This window comes from Mixophyes fleayi, chromosome 6 (genome assembly GCF_038048845.1).
Source record: "Mixophyes fleayi isolate aMixFle1 chromosome 6, aMixFle1.hap1, whole genome shotgun sequence".
Lineage (NCBI taxonomy): Eukaryota > Metazoa > Chordata > Amphibia > Anura > Limnodynastidae > Mixophyes > Mixophyes fleayi.
The window spans coordinates 190,909,326-190,931,522 of NC_134407.1; the positions used below are offsets into that span (position 1 = coordinate 190,909,326).

The 22,197-nt window shown below is 39.4% G+C and overlaps 1 protein-coding gene across 1 annotated transcript; it reads left to right on the forward strand.

Annotated features, from left to right (window-relative positions):
- The first annotated feature begins 564 nt into the window (after positions 1-564).
- LOC142095003 (protein-glutamine gamma-glutamyltransferase E-like) lies at positions 565-21,417 on the forward strand. Its single transcript, XM_075177703.1, has 13 exons — positions 565-638; positions 6,029-6,202; positions 6,461-6,703; positions 7,888-8,006; positions 9,195-9,323; positions 13,130-13,301; positions 13,767-13,902; positions 14,766-14,869; positions 15,313-15,555; positions 16,919-17,242; positions 18,587-18,744; positions 20,022-20,155; positions 21,193-21,417. Exons 1-13 carry the CDS (start codon positions 605-607, stop codon positions 21,341-21,343), a joined length of 2,121 nt encoding a protein of 706 aa, XP_075033804.1. The 5' UTR covers positions 565-604; the 3' UTR covers positions 21,344-21,417.
- The last annotated feature ends 780 nt before the right edge of the window (positions 21,418-22,197 follow it).

Genomic DNA, 22,197 nt, shown 5'->3' on the forward strand with positions numbered 1-22,197 from the left:
GCACCAGGGCTCTTGCCACAACCATGGGCGGTGGATGTGGGGTAATGAAGGTGTTAAAAAAAAGGAAAAATGAATGAATCACTACTTTACATTGGTGAACTACAGGTCCCAGCAAGCCCAGGCTGCCATGAACTACAAGCAGTAGTTGGGACTTATATTGCATTCTGGACAGTCCTAATCTGATCATGTCAGGACCAGCCAGAATGGAAAGACTTTGGCGTCAGTTGGTCAGCTTTATATATATATTGCAATATGTGGAATTTACATTCCCTGATTTTAATATAAAAAAAGTAGTTAGAACAGCATTAATTGTGTACTTGGTGAGTGCAGAGAATCCATGTTTTTTGTTTATACAATGTTGGGCAGCCCCCTCTTGCACCCCAGTTTGTACATGGAGAGTGCAGAGGGTCAATGTCTTTTTTGTTTGTACAATGTAAACCCCAACTCTCTTGCAACCCATGTTTTAGTTCTTTACATTGATTAATTGCAAATTGTGTCAGGTGAGTCCCAGCTGTCCAATGGCAGCTAGTGCTAGGGAAAGACTTGCCTTTAAAAGCTGTGTGCAGGTAATCCTTTAACTCATGTGAAAGAAAAAGCCTAGATCATGGCAGAACCAACCCCAGCAGGAAAACCTTTGTGTGAGTTTGTCAATTTAACATGTATTGCGATAGGTAGAACTAACATTCCCTGTTTTTAATAGAGAAAAGTAGTTGGAACAGCATTAATTGTGTATTTGGTGAGTGTGAAGAGTATCCAGGTTTTTTTGCTTATACAGTGTCTTCTCTTGCACCCCAGTTTGTACATGAAGTGTGTGTGTGTGTGTCCTCAGTTTGTACATGGTGGGTGTATTAATATGTTCCCAACACAAGATAGATACATGTTTATTATATACAATGTTGTAATTGATCTACAGAAAGCAATGACTATACACATAGGGGGTAGATACTGGTCTAGTGAACACAAAGAATTACTATATATTTCTTAAATAAGAGTGGGTTATCTTAATGAGAATATACTATTCGCAATTGCCGGCAGAGTTGTAAGCAATTGGAAGTGCAGTCTATGGGAATCTTTAAGAGGCACTTATATCTTACTTTTCATATTAGTGTTTTAATAGAGGTTCCTAAACTTCCCCCAGAGGAAACTGATTATATTCCTATCTAAATAACAGGGCAATATGCAAGAAATTGATTATGCAAGGAAAGGGAACCAAAATACAAAGTGTTATTGGTTTAAACATGCCTGGAATGAAGTTGTATGGAAAGTTATGAGCGTTTCCACTCTGGAGGATCTGCTGTTGAGTGTTCTGCATTGGAGTGGAAGAGAAAAATAAAACTAATGCCCTGTAGTTCTATTGTAACAGTATATTCACAATGGAAACTTGCACAAATATATGTAGAATTTGACAACAGATAAGAACCACTTGGCCTATCTAGTCTGCCTATTTATTTTAACCTATGGTTACCTCAAACTCTATCTGATCCTTAGTTCTTTGTAAGGATATCATGATGTCTATTCCAAGCACATTTTCTACTGGATTAGTCTCTACCACTTTTGATGCAAGGCTATTCCACTACACTTACTGTGGAGAAACTTCTTCTCTAATTCCCTCTGAACCTACTTGCCTCCAGTATCTGCATGTCCTTGTGTTCCAATACTAATTTTCCTTTGAAAAATGTTTCCCTCCTATACCTTGTTAGAACTGTTCAAATATAAAGAGTTTTATCATGTCCCTGTTCCCTTCTCTGCTCCAAACTATACATATTAAGATATTTTAGTCTTTCTGGGTAAGTTTTCAGATGTAGGCCATGTACCATTGTAGTTGCCATTTTTTGTACAGGCTCTAATGTATTTATATTTTCCTGGTGATATGGGCTCCAGAACAGGACAGAGTATTCTAGATGAGGCTGTACCAGTGACCTATACAGTGGCTTTATTACTAATTTCTGCTACTGATTCCTCTCCCTATGCAACAAAGCATATGATTTGCCTCTCATTGCTTTTACATAACTTAACTGCCTTCAAATTCACTTGAAATAGTGACTCCTAGATCCCTGTCCTCTTCAGTAGCTTCTATTACAGTGCCACTAATACTAAATTTAGCATTTGGGTTTTTGAGACCGAACTGCGTGATTTTGCATTTTTAGACATTAAACTGTAGCTGCCACACTCTTGACCATTACTCTAGTCTACCTAGATCATGGATCATTTGTTTTACTCCTCCTGATGTCTACCCTGTTGCATATCTTAGTATCTGCCAAAAGGCATACTTTCCCTTCAATACCATTTTACTTAACAGTCTGTGATGTGGGACAGTGTCAAAAGCCTTACTAAAGTCTAGATAAGCTAAATCTGACCCCTCCCTCCCCACTGATCTATTAAGTCACCAAGTCAGTTAGATTTGTTTGACATGATCTCCCCACAGAAGAGTTGTGAAATCTCAAATCCAGTAACTTGCATGATCCCAAACAGAATGGATTTTAAGAGTTTACATCATTTTCCATATTACTGATGTAAGGCTCACTGGTCTGTAGTTGCTTGCTCCTACCTTGTTTGCACTTTGTACAGTGGCAGTACATTTGCTCTTTTCCAGTCCTCTGGAATTACTCCTGTAGCTAGTGACTGGTTGAACAATTCTGTTAATGGTGTTACTAGCACCCTTTAAAGCTCTTTTAGTATCCTTGAATGTTTCTAATGTAGCTCCATTTTCAGTTAAGTGCTCTTGGGACCTTCTCTATAAATGTACTTGTATCTACCTAATGTCTATGAATATACTCCCAGCTTAAGTGTGACCCTTCCCCTCTTCCTGTAGTGAATACTGAGCAAAAAATAAAGATGGACTCTCACTCTGTATTTAATCTTATTATTCCTCCTCTTGGTTTTTCTCCTTTCACTTTTATACCAAAAAAGAGAGAAATTGCCTCCTTGACCTACTGACTGGGCCATTTTCTCTTCAGCTTGTCTTTGCACATCCAATTACCTTCTTGGCCTCCTGTCTAAGATACACCTTTGTCTTCATTATTCTTAATATTTCCTAAAGGCCTGTGTTCTTTTTTGGTTTTTTGTTTATATTTTCACAATACTTGCTGTTACTCTTGCAAACCACACTGGCTTCCTTTCCCTTGTGCTTTTCCTAATCCTTGGGATACAAAGGTCTGTTTTTAGTATTTGTATTTTTTTTTTATATTTTACCCCCCACCTCTCCTGCACTCCTAAGTTCTTCCACTCTGCCAAAGAGCCGCTTACATATTTTCCTATTGTTTGAGTGGGCTCCCTCACTGATTGACTGAGAGATGCTCCCCTCCTAGGTTACATCAGGTAGGTTAAAGTCTCCGATGATTATTTCCATTTTTTTAAGGACATTTTAGAAATGCCCTGCAATAAGTTCCTCTTTCTGACCTGGTGATCTACAGATCACCCCAGCATGAAGAATAGCCTTCTCCCCCATTTCTATTGTCACCCAAAGCACCTCCAATTTTTCCTTCAATACTTTGTATTAAAGTAATTATGTTTTTTTTTTTTTTTTTTCACATACATTGGTACCCCCTCAGATTCTTCCAACTCTATACTTCCTAAGTAAAGTATAGCTGTGTCCCAGTCACAATTTTTTTTACGCCATGATATCCACAATATCCAGATGATCCTTTGCAATTATCGCAATTAGTTCAGGGATTTATTTTCTTGGCATTTACACAAATACAACTTGGGTGTATGTGCATCTCCTATTCTAGCTATGTTCCTTTCTCTGCCTATGTTTATTTTGATCAGCATTGTTTCTGTTGCTGTGACTATACTTTCTGTTCCATTTCTTGGCTCTACCTTTGTGGTTGTGATGGGTGTCAGTGGTGTTAGGTGGATGTGAAGCCATGCACGTTTTTAACTTAAACAGGTTCCTGTTTATTGAACCTGGTAATAACACTTGATGCAGGTACTCATAGTTGTAGTACAGCAGCAAGCAATATACACTTGTATATGTATTGGGCTTCCCCTAATACAGTTGTATATGCAGGAGGTTGGTGTGCTGCTTGTCTGTGCAGTAACTTGCTTATGTGGGCACACATTTTATTACTAGGGTGCCTGCAGTCACTACTTCAGGCACTTTGAGCCCTTTTAAAATGTATAGGACGTTGCTGCTATTGCTGTGTCTTACTCTGTACACTGTCTGGAAGTGTTGGTGCGACAGCCGAACTTCCAGTTTGCACATGCGCAGTAGTGCATATTGGACACTAACTTATTGCAGACATTTTTCTGCAGGGAAAGGGCTGCAATAAGGTAAAGGAGATGGAGTGTAGCGCTCCTCTGCTAGTACAATTAGCCTGCAGAAACAGTACCTCTGATGCAGTGAGTTCTGTCTTCACCTCTGTGTACTGGTAATACTGCTATAAGTTAGTGGCTGCCACCTGCTGTAGAGCAGTCCCTGTCTAAATTCTTTTATGGCCATGACTTCATTAGTCAGGTCACTTGTGACTGTTCACCTAGGGACATCCCCCCCCCTTACCATCTTCTCTTGCTGCTTTCTCAATCAACATCTGCTCTTTATCCCTTGGAGCTGTGGCTGTAGGTAAGCACCTTGTTTCTCTACTTCAGTAGCTATTTCCCAGATGTTTCTCCTATAATGGAACCCCCCAATAGAACAGGTTTTTTGTTACAATTTTCCTGTTCCCATAGTAGGACATCCCCATTTCCTCATTTTCTGTATTATCTATACTGGTGGTACATCCAGCCCTGCAAGAGCATCATGAGTTTTATTATGTCACAACTTGTGGGATGTTTCTGTGTCACTCTGGAAATCTCCTTTCAGGGCTCACAGTCCACCCAGGTTGTCTTCTGGGGGATCTGAGGCAGCAGTGGCCTCAGGGATACAGACATGTGAGATATCTCAGCCTGCTTAGCCATCTCCTACCACAACAAAGAAAACTGTTTATAGATTGGACAATAGCTGCATTTCCAGAATGCCTCCTGCAAACAAAAGCATTACATCCACTGCACCAAACACTGTCAGATATTAATGGTAGCGACCATATCTGTGTACCAGTTTCTGCATTTGAACTCTCCTGATTCTGTTTCAAACTCACAATTCACTTAAGTATTGAAGTTGCTTCACTTTAGGATTGCAAGTTGCTGCAATGAAGAGTAATTTTCTCCCTGCTCACTTGGTTGAGGAATATGGCCTGTGACTCCCTATGTAAGGAATGTAAAGGAGTGCTGGATGGACATAGAGACTTCATGTCAGGAAGGAGTTGGCAGCCTACTGTATTGGTAACTGTTCTTGGTCAACCCAAGTACATTTCCATTTGGATAGAGGTGTTCTGTAAACCAACATATCTTTTAGCCACCACGATCACCAGACCCAGTGCCCCAAGGGGACAGGACCTGAACAATTTTGGTTCTTGCACCTTCAGTTATCAGAACACCACATCCAAAGTCTATTGCAGTGTGTGAAATGCAAATGTACAAATGAGAATGTGTAAATAAAATACACCTTACAGCTCGGGTCTATAACTGCATCAAACTTCATATAAAGTACTTATTTGGTATCCCTGCAACCAGTCTGACCAACCTGTCTCTCCAGGTGTTAACCTACAAGCCCCAACATGCTTTGTCAGTGGAAAGCCAGCTGATGGGTAGCAGGGCATGCTGGGACTTGTAGTGTCACCTGGCAAGCCATAGGTTGGCCTAGCCTGCCCTATATCCTAAATAACTAACTAGTGGATTTATATTTATAGGATGAATATCTATCTGGTGTTTTTGTAATTCTGGGAAACTAGCTTGGGGAAGAATGAAAAAGCATACTTAGACTTTTAGCTTGTTTCCCTATACAATGTCCAGCAAATAAAAATATATGTAATGATGTGCCACCAATATGTACTTGCATGGTCCAAGAAATGCAAAGGTTTTGCCCACTTGAACTGGTGCACTGCAAAACGTAAAATTTTAGCCTTGTGAGGATAGGGGGTAATTCCTGTGTTCTTGATGCCGCTAATACACCTACATTTTCAAATGTCCTAAACCTATTTCTTTTCCTTAGCCCTAGAGTTGATAACATCAGATCTTCAAAAAAGCAAGAATGCATCGGCACACAGAACCATTGAGTATATGAGCAAATATCTCATTGTGAGGAGAGGCCAGCCATTTACTATTGAACTTCAGCTCAACAGACCTGTTGAGACCACAGACCATGTCTCCCTAAAAGCTGAGACAGGTAATGTACATTTCAATGTTTATTGAAGAAATGCTGGTTGCTTTTGTTATAATGGTCAACTTAATGACATGCCATTATCACATATCATGGCAACTATTGTATGATCAAAGTAACTGCTTTGGTGCATGATTGTGACTAAATGACCATTTCTTCTACCATGGTCTTGGAAAGTTAAGTACAATTGGTAATACATGTGAGAACTTTTAGTTTATTGGCTAGATGTCTTAATCTTTCTGGACCTGAAATTATTCTTTCTAGGCAATTCTCCATCAGAAGCCAAACATACAAGTCTGGTAATGCCCCTCTCCAGCTCTAGCAGTGGAACATCCTGGAGTGCAACCAGTAGTTCCATCAGTAAGAACTCCTTGAATGTCACCATCAACTCAGCAATTGATGCAATCATTGGACGCTATCGTTTAAGCCTGCAATTCTCCAGTGAAGAGAGAACCACTACAAAATTCCTGGAAGACTTTATTGTGCTTTTCAACCCATGGGCCTCAGGTAATTTCTTCAAATTCCAATACATCTAGCTAACAAATCCATCAGGAAAGTTATCCCATGGTTATTTTTGTATTGGATGCATATGGGAATTTTAGTTGACATGGGTTTTGAGTACATTACCTTATATTTGTCATCTATTGAACCTGTCAAATCATAGTCCTCCATTGTACATCTTGTGGTTTTTGGTTTTGTTTTTTTTTTTTGTAGCTGCATATACTAAATGTCCCTATGCAATGTATGCATAAGCCAGCCACAAGGTGGCTCTAATGAGTTGGCTCTACCCATACTTAATGAAAACAACAATTACAAAGAACTGTATTTTGCCCTTCTCTTGAATTAGTAGAGGTTAACATGCCTTTTTAAGCTGGTATGACTCAAATCATCAGTGCACTGATTTACTTGTACAGACATTGTGCCAAAAACAAATTCTGATGTTTTGTCTAAACATGTAGGTCAAACTTTGACTTCACACACAGCAATGGAGGTCGTCATTTAACCTGATTTTCTGTCATGCTTAACTAAATACATTTAATAAATAGACCTCATTATCACCAAACTCACCCCCACATTTAATGACCCACAAACCACCCCACATTAAAATGGTCCCCACTATTAAACTAAACTGCCCCACCATCACCCCACAAACAAAAGGGCACCCATTAGTTTGCCACCACCTATTGAACAATACATAGCTACAAGCCCCCTGTGCCATCACACTGTACCCTGTCTCACTAGGCAGTGCCCCCTTATGATCACACTGCACCCTCCATGCTGCTGTTCTCCCCTTCGCATGGCCCCCTTCATCACTCTGTGCCTTTCTGCTTCCCCCAATTCCTTATCTTTCTATTGGCTACTGTCATCTTTCCGTCTCCTCTGACTACTTTCTTGCCTGCTGGTTCCTCACTGAATGTCAGGAATGATGACATGCCCAACATTCAGTGCAAATGGTGGAGGGGTGCTGGTGCCCTGGTCATGTAAGTAGATTTTTTTTTTAAAACTGTACCCTCCCCCCACCAACAAAGGGTGGAGTTATCGGGCGTCAGAGCCCACCAGGGAATACACTGGCTGTACGTCTGCCAGTGATACGCTGCAAACCTTTCTCTGGAATCCCTTCAGTTCACATTAGCTATATCAATATAGCTTAACAGTAACTTTTTTTTTTTTTCTTTCTACATCCCACACAGAGGAAGTGGTGTACATGGAAAGTGTTGCTGAGAGGAATGAATATGTTCTTAATGAGAATGGGGTAATCTTCCAAGGAAGCTCAGTGAGTCCAAGAAGTAGACCATGGGACTTTGGGCAGGTAAGTTTTAGGACATATTTAAATACATTAACCTGGGTTCTTTAAAATCAGATGTTTGTTGTTCTGAACCCCACTAGACAGTACAGAGCCAATTACTGACCAGTGGTCACTAATGGGTTTTGCACTGTATAGTGGCACTATCACCACTGTCTATGTACTGTATAAAATGCTTTATATAATCAATAGAAAGCCAGAGCTGGCTTTAGACAGACCCCATTCTCTGTTGGCTCTAATACAATACAGACCCAATCTCTGATGTCTAGAACATACAACTTCTGATTGTTACTATGGAATAGACAACAATCTGCTGTCTACTATCCAATGCTGGTGGCTAGTGGACAATAAATCTTGATATGCTCCACATTCCCTAGTCCCAGTAGCTTATAAGGGTAGTGCTTCCAGCACTCGTGTCAGCACATCTGAGTTAAACATGTACACTGCTCTGAGCTCCTGCTCCCATAAATCTATCAACTAGCTTAAGAATGATGTGGCCCATGTTGTACTTCAAACTGATATTCCAGTAGGAGGAGTAGGTGGTAGACATTTGCTTCCCATCTGTCAGTAATGAAAGAATGACCCCTCATTTTCAAGAATGTTTTCCTCAAGCTCATGAGACTACTGGAAAAAACTAGAACATTGGCCCGTCTTAACACCATCTCTAGATGGTTAAAGGTCAGAAGAGGGTAGATGGTATCTCTGAATGTCTAAAAAAAAAAAAACTGGCACTAGTTTCTAGTGTTTTTTTTTTTTGTTTTTTGTTTTTTTTTAAAAAAGGAAGATGTTTGTTTTGGCTGCATATATAGTAACCCACAATCAGTGATTGAAAAAAAGATATTTAAAACTATACCCTTTTATAAGGTGTTAAGAGTGTGCAAACATCAAATAGAAAAATTATATTATGTATATATGCAACTATCAATACATAGCTGGTTAAATGATATACACAAAGTTAAAATCCACATAGGTATCATAGGGTAAATATTCTGCTTCAAGCACTGATCTATTTTGATTGGATTTTTCTTAAGGGGTTGCAGAAATTCCTTTGATCTAGCTGCTGATCTCTGGAGAATACATTTATTAAGTAATGCTGCTTGCTTGGTTACAACGTGTTACCTAAAATGCTTTTTCCTTGTGCAAATGCATTCTGCTGCTCGTCTGCAGTATATAATTTCTCTTCTGATTTTGCAGTTTGAAGAAGATGTTTTGGATGCCAGTTTAAAATTACTGGACAGTAGTTTAGACCACAAAAAACATCCTACTAAAGATGTGAGTCAAAGAAATGACCCAGTATATGTGGGAAGAGTACTAAGTGCCATGGTGAGTAGCAATGATCTTTAGAAGAAATTGTATTTTTAAAGGAGACTTACACTATACAAGCATTATAAGTGATAAAAACAAATAGGCTATCCAGAACCAATCATGTGTCCCTAGCTAGACAGCTTCAAGTGTAGCTAAGTGTTCAGCCCCTTGAGGGCTAAATGAATGCCAGTCCCCATGCATCCCACTCCAGTCTCTTGTGATACCACTTGTACTTGCTTACTGTCTGGCTCTTCCATTCTGCTGTCCTGCATTGCATTGCAGTGCAACGGTGGATATACCTCCCAACTGTCCCTGTCGGGACAGGCCTGCCTGTGGGTGGGGTATGTGATGGTGATTCCTATATTTCCAGCAACAGTGACGGAATGCCTATTGCTGCAATTTAGACACATAGGAAATACCCACATAGTGAAAAAGTGACAGAACAATTTCATGGCATGATAGACATTGCTGGGCTCCATCCAAATCTTGCTATGGGACCTGGAAATTTAGCATTCCACCCTGGAGTCTAGGGCAAAATTAATAAATGCCATTCTGTACAATACTTGGTATATACTTTCAAACTAATCTAAGAATCCTTGATGAGAATGTATCCTAAGCAGTTCTGGAATGATTACATGTGTTGTGAGCTTAAAAGAGCCCAATGTTACATGCTCAGAAATTTGGCAGTTGCATGGAAAAATAATTTGGAAAGTAGCTTGGCATTTATAATCAATAGAACTGCAACATGCACAGACATTGTGAGGTATACACCCATTATTAATTATCCAACTGCTGACTAAAAAGAAAAGCCTAGATGAGATGGATTTGTCTAGGCGCTTTGTACAGCTAATAAAATGTGAACTTTAAGGCCTTAACCAGGTTAAAGAGAAAATATATTCGATTTCATAAAGGAGACTGACAATATTAACTCTCACTGTTCAGTAGAGTTGAATGTCAGGACTTCATTCATGTCCAGTCCAAGAACTCGATCCCAATATTGGAAAATCAGCTAATGGATTTATAGATCTGCCTATAAGGACAGCAACTCCAGTCTTATTTTTTTTTTTTTTAGTACATTCTACAAAATGACAGCTAGAATTTGGTTGCTATAGTCCATACTAGCCAACTCTCCCAGAATGTCTGGGAGACTCCCGCACTCTCCGGAGGGTATGGCTGCCTCCTGCACTTCCTAGTGAAGTGGGCAGAATTGGATCCAAAAGGCCACAATTCGCAGGGAATTGCAGCATGTGGCCCCACCCCCACTGTAAAATGACACGTTGGTGTCCTTACACCAGAGTGGGGCCAAAATGGCATGATTTGCATAGACCTGCCCCTGAAACAATCGCCTCCCCAGGCAGCTCCCGGAAGCCAACTTAAAGTCGGTAAGTATGCTATAGTCAACATCTGTTTTTCAAACCCACCATTTAGTAAATATACTCCCTAGAGGATTTGCCAGCATTGTTTTTCAGCTTTTGCTGCTTACATGTTCGTTTTTGTTCTTGCACTTCAGATTATTTATATTAGACGTAGGTTTTTTTTTCTTAATTAAAATGGCTAACTATACCTTCTGTAATTTGAGTGAGGTCTTTTGTTTTGTTTTTTTTACACAGAATTTTTTTTTTTTTTTGTCACAAGACACTACACAGCACATCACTTTTCCTCCTACCCTATAGAGGTGTCCAGGAAAATCTGATGTTTGGGTAACGTAGTAGCAGGAAATGACATGCTCTTGTACTCCAACTTCCATATATACCTCCCTGCATTCCCCACATGTCCTTTTATATGCTCATCAGACTGCCCACAAGCACTTGACTTCCACACATCACCCCCACATGCCCAGCATTTCTCCCCACAGATCTATCCATAAGACTTTTTTTTAAATGCCCAGAAGTTCTTCCCAAATGCCATTTAAATGTCTATCAGACTCTACTCAACCCCCACCCCCCCCCCCCCTTCCCCCATGCCAGTCCCTCAAACTCCACATCTCATTTAAACATGCCCCTTTAAACTTACTCCTTGAGTCATTGGTGAGCTACAATGGTAAAATGCAGAATCAGTGCTTGCAGAGTGCACTTTCCTCCACTCATTATGTGGTGAGAAGATGAGTGATGTGAGGACACACTATTGCTTGACTGAGGGCAGGGCTAACAGTGTGCAGAGCATCTTTCCACAATCGGGTTTGTCATTTAGAAAGAAAACTTGTCAGCTAGCTGCTGCTTGGATTAGCATCAGCTGGCCCCGTGTTGTGTCTGGGCCACTTGATGGGGTAGCACCTCTACTCCCCTGAAGGTGGCCCAGAACACATGCCTCAGTTTTCACATGAGGTCTGGTGAGCAGGCAATTCTATGGCATTAGGAGATTTGGGGTGCATAAGTAGAACATTGGGTACAAAAGAGCACTTTCACATAAGCAAAACTATTGTGCCAGATTGAATTGGGGCCCCATAGTGACTAAATTGAATAATTGCTTTTGATAGGGTTATTGATCATTGTTTGCTCTCTACTAATACTTTTATCAGAATATATATATATATATATATATTTTTTTTTTTTCAGTTTATCAAGTCTTAAACCTTTTTGTATTATAGACAACTCTCTGGTGGGATACATGCAATATTACTATTCTCTATAGCCACACCTAGTTTTTATTTCAGTAAAAAACAGGCACTTGTAAGGCTGCAAATTTTCTGGTTCAATAAGGTTAATGGTGCTGATGCAGCATGAATTCACTATGCACATGCCCAGAAAGTGGTCATGCGTTTTCACCTGGGTAGACTTGCATTATTCTGACATTTATGTCAATCTGCCAAGGGGTCATGCTCAAATACTCCCTATTCTTCAAACCACACATTCAGTAACTCACCAAATCCTGCTGCTTCCACCTCCAGAAATGTATCAAAGACCTGGCCCTTACCATGGAAGCCACCATAACGCCTATTCACTCTTTATAATCTCACCTAGATTACTTGAAACCTCCTTCTCTCTGATCTTCCCAACTGCCCCTGTTTGTTTTGTTGTTGGGGTTTTTTTGTTTAATTTTTATTAAGGTTTTTACAAAACATAGGTAAAATATACATGTGAAACACAAGATGTTTAAAAACATTGAAAAGAACTCCAAGTAACAAGGAGAATAGGTATGCTATGACTAAGAAACCCCTGTTATGGCTATACTTAATACTGATTGCCTTATTTTTCTCTCCTGCCATTCCGTGCTGTCCCCCTCTGCCAGTTGCTACATTGGCCCACAGAAATTGATTCCTCACTCCCGCCTACAAAGTTCTCAACCAATCCTCCCTACGTTTACAACCTCTATCTACACCACCCTGCACCTTGCTCCCCACCTGTGGAACAATCTCAAATCTCAATTCTCCAAGGCTGTAAGTGAATTTCTTAAGGCTGTCCTCTTCTTACATCACTTCCACTCCCCCACTTGTGTCTTCCCCCTCTCTTGTGCCCTGAATTTTGAAATTGGCTTAAAGATCAAGATGAAATCCATGATGTACTCAAGGGATCATAGACTAGGTTATAGCCTAAAGTTATAACATCTTGGCCATTAATATGTAAAATTTGCTTTTATCACAAACTACTTGCAATAGCCTTAAAATTGCTCTGATTCAACACCATTGAATCAGCAGAACTGCCTACTTGTACAGTAGCTTTGCAAAAAAATTTCACTAGAGAAATGCAGCGAGTTCCATAGATTTTCAATTGAGTGGCTGAAAAATCATTTTACATTAGTCTGTGACAATAACATATTTGTGTAATAAGTTACAATTGCAACCATTGCATTCAGTTTTACCACAGTAACCATTGTTCGTTCTTTAGGTTAACAGCAATAATGATAATGGAGTTGTTGTCGGGAACTGGAGTGGGGATTACACAGGTGGAGAGAAACCAAGCAAGTGGAATGGAAGTGTTCACATCCTTCGTCAATGGAAGGAAAGTGGACCCGTCCGATTTGGACAATGTTGGGTTTATGCAGGTGTTCTCTGTACAGGTCTGTAAAATAAACCATATTGTTAAAGCTAATCAGTAGCCAATCATAACAGCCAATCTGATATTAAAGGGTATTTGTGACACTCATACATCCACATGATTGCATGCCCTCAAATTTAATTGAGTGGGGAAACATATTTCCCCTCACACTGCTTACATTCTTCGGATCATCCTGCTATAGACTTTAATGGCCTTTAAGTAGCTTGCTGTGTTGGTGTACAGTTTTACATGTGATGTACATGTCACAAATGCTTCCCTTCTGGTAAGCAGCTTGTTTATGGCAATTTTCTGTTAACGTAACATTCCTCATCACCATCCAAAATATTTCCATTTCCTCCTGCCCCACTGCTGTGCAGAGCTTCCTGTTAGGGGTAACAGTTTCCCTATGCTTGGTGAAGCCATTTCTCAGTTATTTTAGTGAATTCATTATTATAAACTAACAAAATGGAACCTGTTGTGTATTTAGTGCTTAGAAGCCTGGGGATACCTGCACGTGTGATCACCAATTTTCGATCGGCTCATGATACAGATAGAAATCTCATTGTTGACCGTTATTTTAACGAAGATGGCACAGAAAATCCAGACACAGCTGACAGTGTGTGGTAAGTTATGAGATAATTGGGCTAGTCGTTTTGGGAATTCCTGCCTCTACCAGGTGCCTATACCACATATTCAAACAGCTTAGCCTCTAAACTTCTACCACAACATTGTCATGGTATATTTACTACATTATACAAACCTTATTCTATTACAGTTGACTTCAAGGGGCTCTGCAATATTTTTTTGGTGGTGGATTTGATGGTAGTTTACACAGGAGGAAGCTGTCACCATGTCCTAATTGTTCAGATTATCTTACTCTTGGAATAAGGGTATCTGTGCCTCCTTAAATCTTTAGTTTACATAACCTTGAAATTCCTCCCAATTTATTGGGGATGAATCCTCACCAGTACCAATGTAGGTAGCAGAGTATTCTCTACACCATGAAGTCAAATACACTAGTAGGAAATAATATGCCCCAGAATAGAGCATCTAACCAATCAGAAGCTTGCTGTCAATTCTATCACCACATTGGATCCTGGGGTCTTCAAAATGCTCTCCTATATCCTCGACAGTAATCAAAGTGCAAAGTAAATGTGAGGAGTCCAGGATAGGCTGCCCACTGTGTAATAATATGGGGAATGTTGTGTAACCTTCCCATCTCCAAATGTGCAAATACACTTTAAATATCACTGATGTAATGCTCAATGGCAGCTCGTATTTTGCAATGAGGCTATGGGCCATAAGCCTTATGACTATCCAAAATACTTTTAAAAAAAAAAAAAATTAAAGCTATCCTTATGTACGGCTTTAAACTAGCTACTTTATAATCCTGACTGAACACCTTTCAGGCAGAAATCTCCTATCCTTCAGTTTCATGCATTTCAGCTGGAAAAACATTCTGTAACTCAAAACTTTGTCCTAACAGGAATTTCCATGCTTGGGTTGAAGCTTGGTTTACTAGAAAGGACCTTGGGTCTACTTGTGATGGATGGCAGGTTTTGGATGCAACCCCTCAGGAAAAAAGTAAAGGTAAAAAATGTTATATGTAGTATATTCTGTAACATTTCTTCTTCGGTTGAGTGTATTTCCCCTTAAATGGCAATAGAATACATCACCATTGTTTGTACATAGACCACATTCTACAATCTGTAGGCATGCATAGGATATGCCTTAAGACTCATAAAAGTGCAACTTATAAAAACCAAAGCACAAAATTGCTGTATATAGACATCAAAAAGTAACCATGTACATATGGTTGTGCTGCTGCTCTTAAGATTTCTAGCCCAGTTCAGAAGAATTCTGATTGGTTGCTATGGATTACTGCCCCCCCCCCCCCCCCCTGTTTTTTGTTTTTTTGTTTTTTTCCAATTGGAACAGTTTTTCATAAATATTCTCAATGGTTTTAATCCATAGCATATTGGGACAGATTCAGGGTATGCAATTCCTCCCTTCAAGTGATTTGTTTGTATTAGGTTTATACCGTCTTGGACCGTGTTCTGTGAAGGCTGTTAAAGAGGGAGATGTGGACCTCCAGTATGATGTCCCTTTTGTATTTGCTGAACTGAATGCTGACATAGTGGACTGGCTGGTCTATCCTGATGGCTCAAAAGTAAAGATCCACTCAAACACACATTCTGTGGGAAAACTAACCAGCACCAAAGCAGTTGGTTCTCGTGCTCGAGCAGATGTAACAAACAATTATAAATATGCTGAAGGTAAAGACCATTTCAAATTACTTTTCTGTCAAATATATATATATACATATTTTTTTTACCATTACATTAAATGACCATTAAAGGTAAAATAGCTTTGCCATTTGAAAATGTGTGAAGCCTTTACAAACATGTAAAGTATAGCGACAATTTAACTGAGTGGTCAGCCTAAATATTGCCTCACATTATCTTTGTGTGAGGCATAGCTAGTTGTAGACTGGATGATCACTACACAAGTCGCCATATTCTATATTCTAGTCCTATCTATATTGGTCTATCAGATGAGGGAAATAAGACCAGAACTAATGATCTGGCTATCGAAACAATTTCTGTGTATCTGTAAAATGTCTCGTAACCAAATACCATTGGTAAAGATTACTGTAAGGACTGTTCCACTTTAGAACTGCAAGGTTGAGGTAACAACTAGCAGACATTGCTTCCCTTGATGGTTTTTCCACCATCTACGTACTAGTGTGTCTTTAAATATGAAGCATATTTTAAGTAGTGCAATTTAAATATTAAAATATGCAAACATGAAAAGACAATTAAGTCAATGCATGCATAGAACTTATCACTTCCCAGACTGTTTCCATGTTATCTCCTACCACTCTGGGTCACTATCCTAGACAGAGGGTGCTGGGATATCCAGTGCCCCCACCCACCCTGACCACACCCCCATAGTTGACACAAGCACAGTGAAGCCCTTTTGTGACACTCCACTGTGCATGCACTGCTCCCCCATTACCCCTTGCATGTTCCATTACCGGCTTTACTCAGAGCAAGGACTGGGAACTTAAGGGGGCAAGTTGCCAGTGCCAAAAAGCCCTCCTGTCACTCTTGGTGTTTTGCCCACCCCGATTACAAGGATGCTAAGTAGAGCTATTTTTGATGAATGCCAGCCATGTGGTTTTTATAATATCCTACTTGCCACCACAATCAGGCACTTGTGATGGGTCCCTGGGCCTTTTTGCATGAAATGTCTATTTGCATTTTTTTTTTATTTTTTATAATGTACTATATATTGAAGGAATAATTCTACAAATAAACTGCATACAATAACATGAAACAGATTGTAAGCTCATATGGGTCAGGCCATCTTTATTTTCTAAGAGGTTGGGGGGAAAAATGTGATACAACAGGTAGCAGGTTGGTCAGGAAAGTGTGTATACATCCTCCTAAGGTCTAATGCATCAACTAACTGCTCTAAAAGATAGATATTTGGTAAATAACAATCTGATAAAATTTTAGAAGTAATTTGAAGCCAAACAGCACATTTTTATCTTGTAGAATGTTACTCTTTTGAACGGACAATGAGCTATTTATCCTTCAACACCAAGTATTTTCCTTGTTTGTATTCTATTTCCAGGCACTCCCAAAGAAAGGGAAATATTTCTGAAGGCTCAGAAGAAACTGCAAGAGTCTTCCACATGGACAACTGCAAGAGAGACTGTTTCCACGGCAGCCGCTGATGCAGAACCAGCACCAAAACCTGACTTCTGCGCCACTTTCAAACAAAGCAGTGATACCCTGGTTGGCCAAGATGTCACGCTAACTCTGACCGTGAAAAATACAAGTGCCAATAGCATGTCCCTACGGGTCAAAGTGACTGCCACTGCCATTGTATACACCAATGCCTCAATTATTGACATCCTAACCCAAGACCTTTCTGTTGTCCTAGGGACAAATGAAGGTATGGTTCTGTCTATTACATGTGTTAATAAATTGGAACTGATTTTTAGATGTTGTAGAGGGGTCAAGGTATGGCTTTACCTTTCAATGTCTGCTCTGGTTCATACTAGCCCTCCCAGACTGAGACTTGTGCATTTTGGATAGCTCTCCAGGATCCCACCCACAAGTGCCTCAAGGCAAATATCTTCACTTTGTCCCCGCCCCTGGTGGGAAATTCTTACAATCTTGGGGCAGTGGCAATATTGGGGGGAAGTCTTGACTGACTTCCCATCCAGGATTTCCCAGATGGGAGAATAAAAAAATTGGTAGGTATTCCCTGGTAAAAAAGAATCCTTTAAAGTTGCCTGCTGTACTTGCTTGTGATATATGATCCTGCTAGTAGCAGTTTATGCTAAATCATTACTCTATCTTAATCAACTGTTTAAATATTGTGCTTTAAAATGTTATCTTATTTTTAATACTCTTTAAATAAAAGCAATAGATTTCAATTATCATAAAATCTCTGCTATTTTCAGTAAATACAGCTAAATATTGATTTTTATTTATAGGGCGCCACTAGGTGTCCATAGCACCGTACAGGGACTAACGAAATTACAATACAAGGAGACAGCACAGTACAGTAAACAATAAGCACAGTAACTCCATGAGCTCAAAGCACAGCTGGGGAGGGGAAGGTCTGCATACAACAGAGCCCAACAGGGGGGCACAGATGACAGGGAGACCCCCAGAGGTGAGAGGAGGGAGCGAGAGGGGAAGAGTCCTGGAGGAGGAGGGCAAGGTAGCTGGAGAGCAGAGTTAAAGTGGTGGCGACAGGAGGAGAGGTGACCCTGCTCAAAGGAGCGTACAATCTAAGGAATAGTACCCCTTACAGTAAATACAGTAAACTTGGTATTGTGCAAGTCCATACACTTATGTTCACATGTTTGTATAGATCAGTTACAAACTCTTACAGTGGAACCAAAGTAAAAAATGACAAACATGTATAGTTGAGGCCTGAATCAAACTGGAAAACAACTTGCATATCTACACCACATGCCTAATTGTTTTGCCTTCAGGGCAAGAACTGCTTCCAAGCCATCTAGCAACCAGTTCTTGCTCTATTCTATGCATCGCATATAGCCTGAATATTTATAGTGGAAATGTTTTTCATTTCCTAAAAATAGCTTAATTTCCAGCTATTTTTGCATTTTCAAGATCTAAAATGGTAACCTTTATGACATGTTCTTACACTGATCTGCAAGTCATCAGGTCACTTCAGTAGAAGTCCTCAAGGAACACGCCAAACCCTTACTTTGGACCACTGCCTTCAACATTCACTAACTTTGACACTTTCCATTTCTTTCAGAGAAAGACCTACCACTTAACATAGCTTACGATAAGTATGAAAATGCCATAACTTCATGCCATATGATCAAAGTTGTAGCGGTGTGTGTGGATGGAACTGGAGGTAACCTACTAGTGGGAACAGTCATTGCACTGAAGAACCCACCCATTGTGATCAAGGTATGATAATAAAAACAAAAAGCACCATAAAAAAATATGAACTGCTCTTTTAAAAACTTATCATGCAAGTTTAAAAAAAAGAATGTAATGAACATTCTAAAATGATTTGTCCCCAAAATTCAGTCAAGTCCATGGACTAGACTTGTTAAATGGCAGTTTGGTGAAACCACTGCTTTTCGGATATGTCTAAAACCACCAACTTACTGAAAGCCAAACCACAGTAAGTGGGAGGCATTACTCACATAAATTATGGGGGCAATCCTTGATTAAGGGGAAAATTTAATTTCTAATTTATGGGGGCAAATTTTATTAGATTAAGGGGACATGAATTTTGTAATATATTATGGGGGAAATGTGACTATATAATAACTTGGCATTACTACTTGATTGTGCAACAAATTTCCTGTTAACAATGTGGTATTGTATTGTTCCTATAATTTTGCCCTCACATACATTAAAGTAAATGTGTCCTATAGTAAAGGCAATAGTTTGGAGCATAAACCGCTGGGATTGTGTGGCAGTTTAAAACCGCTACCAAACACAATTAATATGGTAAATATACCCAATGTCCCATTACCACTCTGTCAATATATATTTACAGTAATAGTACAAAATATAGGACATTCAGCGCATACAGGATCCCATAACAAAGATAGAAAACATGTATACAATTCACAATCCAAATCTCATTCTTATAAAATACAGAGTGACTGTTTCACATGACATAAGTATTGGCTTTCCAAGTACTAAACACCTTCCCGTCACCTTCCGTGGCAAATAGGAATCCATTTTTTACACTATTTGCCACGGAAGGTGACGGGAAGGTGTTTAGTACTTGGAAAGCCAATACTTATGTCATGTGAAACAGTCACTCTGTATTTTATAAGAATGAGATTTGGATTGTGAATTGTATACATGTTTTCTATCTTTGTTATGGGATCCTGTATGCGCTGAATGTCCTATATTTTGTACTATTACTATCAGATGTATATCCTGTGAATAGGATTTTGGCAGCATTTAGGACTTTAGAGCGCCCTATTAGTGGTTGTTTTATAATGTATTTGCAGTGCCTGGTTAAGACCCCATGGGGCCCCAGGGCACGATACTGGTTTGGACCCCTTCCTTCTGTAGACAAAAACCCCACAAAGTGTAGTGCAATCCAAGCCCTACTAATTTCAGAGCAGTAATCTACACATATGATTGCTCATTCTAGGATTCCTACTATACTAACAAATTCAGCTGTGTAAAATCTATCCCCTTAATTTCCACCTTTCCAGGTTCCAGAAAAAGCCTACATAAATAAGCCTCTTCATGTAGAGATTGAATTCACCAATCCCATTGCGGAGGATATTGAGAACAATGCTCTGACAGTAGATGGCAGCGGCCTGGTAAAGGAGCAGACTAAGATTGAGTAAGTGTTGACTCAGTCTGGATTTCCTGAACTTCACAGGTGCTGTGCTACATGGAGCTTGGACTCTTTAAGCTCTTCAACTAGAGTGGATTTGTTACTCTTGTGCCCCATTAAAATGCAAGTTATATTAAGACACTAGTGGTTCCTTATTCCAGTAGTGTAACTACATGTGAGTTGCACACATGTCTTAAGAGGAATCCCCCTACTTGCAGATTCATTGCTAAAGCCACAACTATCTGTTGGATAGTTGCACACTAAGGACCTCATTTATAATAAGATGTATCTTGTGTTCTGGAAATATGCACAAATACTCTATTACGTACATATTTTAGGATATGTACGTAATAAACACGGGAGTATTTCTGCATCAGATGTACAAATGCATATTCTTGTGTCCCATTATGGCTTAATAATAATAATCTTATTTATAAGGTGCCCAAGACTCCCAGCTGCTCCATACATAGGGTGTTAGAACACACAGCAAAATTACATATGTACAGACAAGCAGAATAATAAATGCATGGATATTAAAAGATCACAAGGCATACAAAAACAATGCAGCATAAGACAAAATGGGGAAGTACAGAGATGAAGCTTCTCCGTACTAAGATTAGTAAGGGCAATCCCTATTCGTAAACATTATTGTTTGTAATTCTCATACAAAAGACAGTGATATTAATGCAAGTCACATTTTTCTGTAAAAGTAAAAACATCTCCACCTGTCACCTACCAGTTTAAAATTACTTATTTGTCATTTCCATTTGAACTGCTGCAGGAAATATTCCCATTGTAATCTGAATAGATGGCATTGTGGTAATACATCAATTTGGGGCCAATTGGCATATCTGCTAGAATGGTCAATACATAAGCAGCCAATTAGGAGCTGCTAGATATTGCAGTGGATGTCATTGTCATTAAATAATGACAATGACTTATTTTTTTTATTATAGATCAATTTTCAGCAAAAACCATGTTTGTATAGTGAATTTTTTAACTGACTTGCTCAATTATCACTTTATTTTTTTTTTATTTTACAGTGTGCCTTTAATTAAGAAGAATGAGAAATTCATGACAGCATTGGACATTATCCCATACCGAACTGGCCAAAGATGTGTCATAGTGGACTTCTCGTCTAACAAGTTCTCTCATGTCAAGGGGTCATTACTAATTAATGTTGTTGAAAATTGATGTCAGTGTTTCTTTTCTAGGGAACAATTTCCATAAACTGAATATAATTGAATAATAAAAAGCATTTTTCCAAATTATTTTGCAAAAGTTTCATTAATTGCTGCACTACACATTTATAAATATTGTGAGACTACTAGTCTAGAATAAAGCTCAAGGTCAGTATGCTGAAGTCTACGTGTAGGAAGCTTGGTACTGTCCCACTCTTTCCAGAGAAAAGCTCATCTATAACAAAGATTCTCCCATGTCCCTGCCATAAGCATGTGTGACAATATACTGAGCCTGTTGGTGAGATTAATTTACAGCAGGTTGCATAGTGTAGTGCACAAATTCACACTGAGCATACCCTTGTGACTGGTAAAGTCATATGAGCAAGGGATGGGACATACAAATGTACATGAGTACAGTAAGTGTTCACACCAATGCAGACCTGTAGAAACGCCTGATAGGGGGCATAACATTTGCCCTGCTATGATTATAACTTGGCATACATTGGGTGCATATGCTGCCAATGCAGAGCCAAACACATGTCTGTGCCTACATGCGACGCTGTACACACCTAAATACTCCATCTTTACCTCTTTTTGTTTTTTTAAACTTTATGACCATTTTGCAAGAAACTGCGTCTGCACCGCTGTTTTCTTGATTGTAGCAGTAATCCATCTGGGAAACACTGAAATGGACTCGTATGCAGAATAAAGGAGCATAATGCACTTGGTCTAATGGTGTAGAGGAAAGGGACCTATCAAGTTGATGACTAGTGATTCCAAACAGAATGTAGTCTCTCCATGCCCTTGCAGTTTGGTATCAGAAGGGTCACCAGCTCATCCCTTTAAGACATATGGCTTACACAGGTT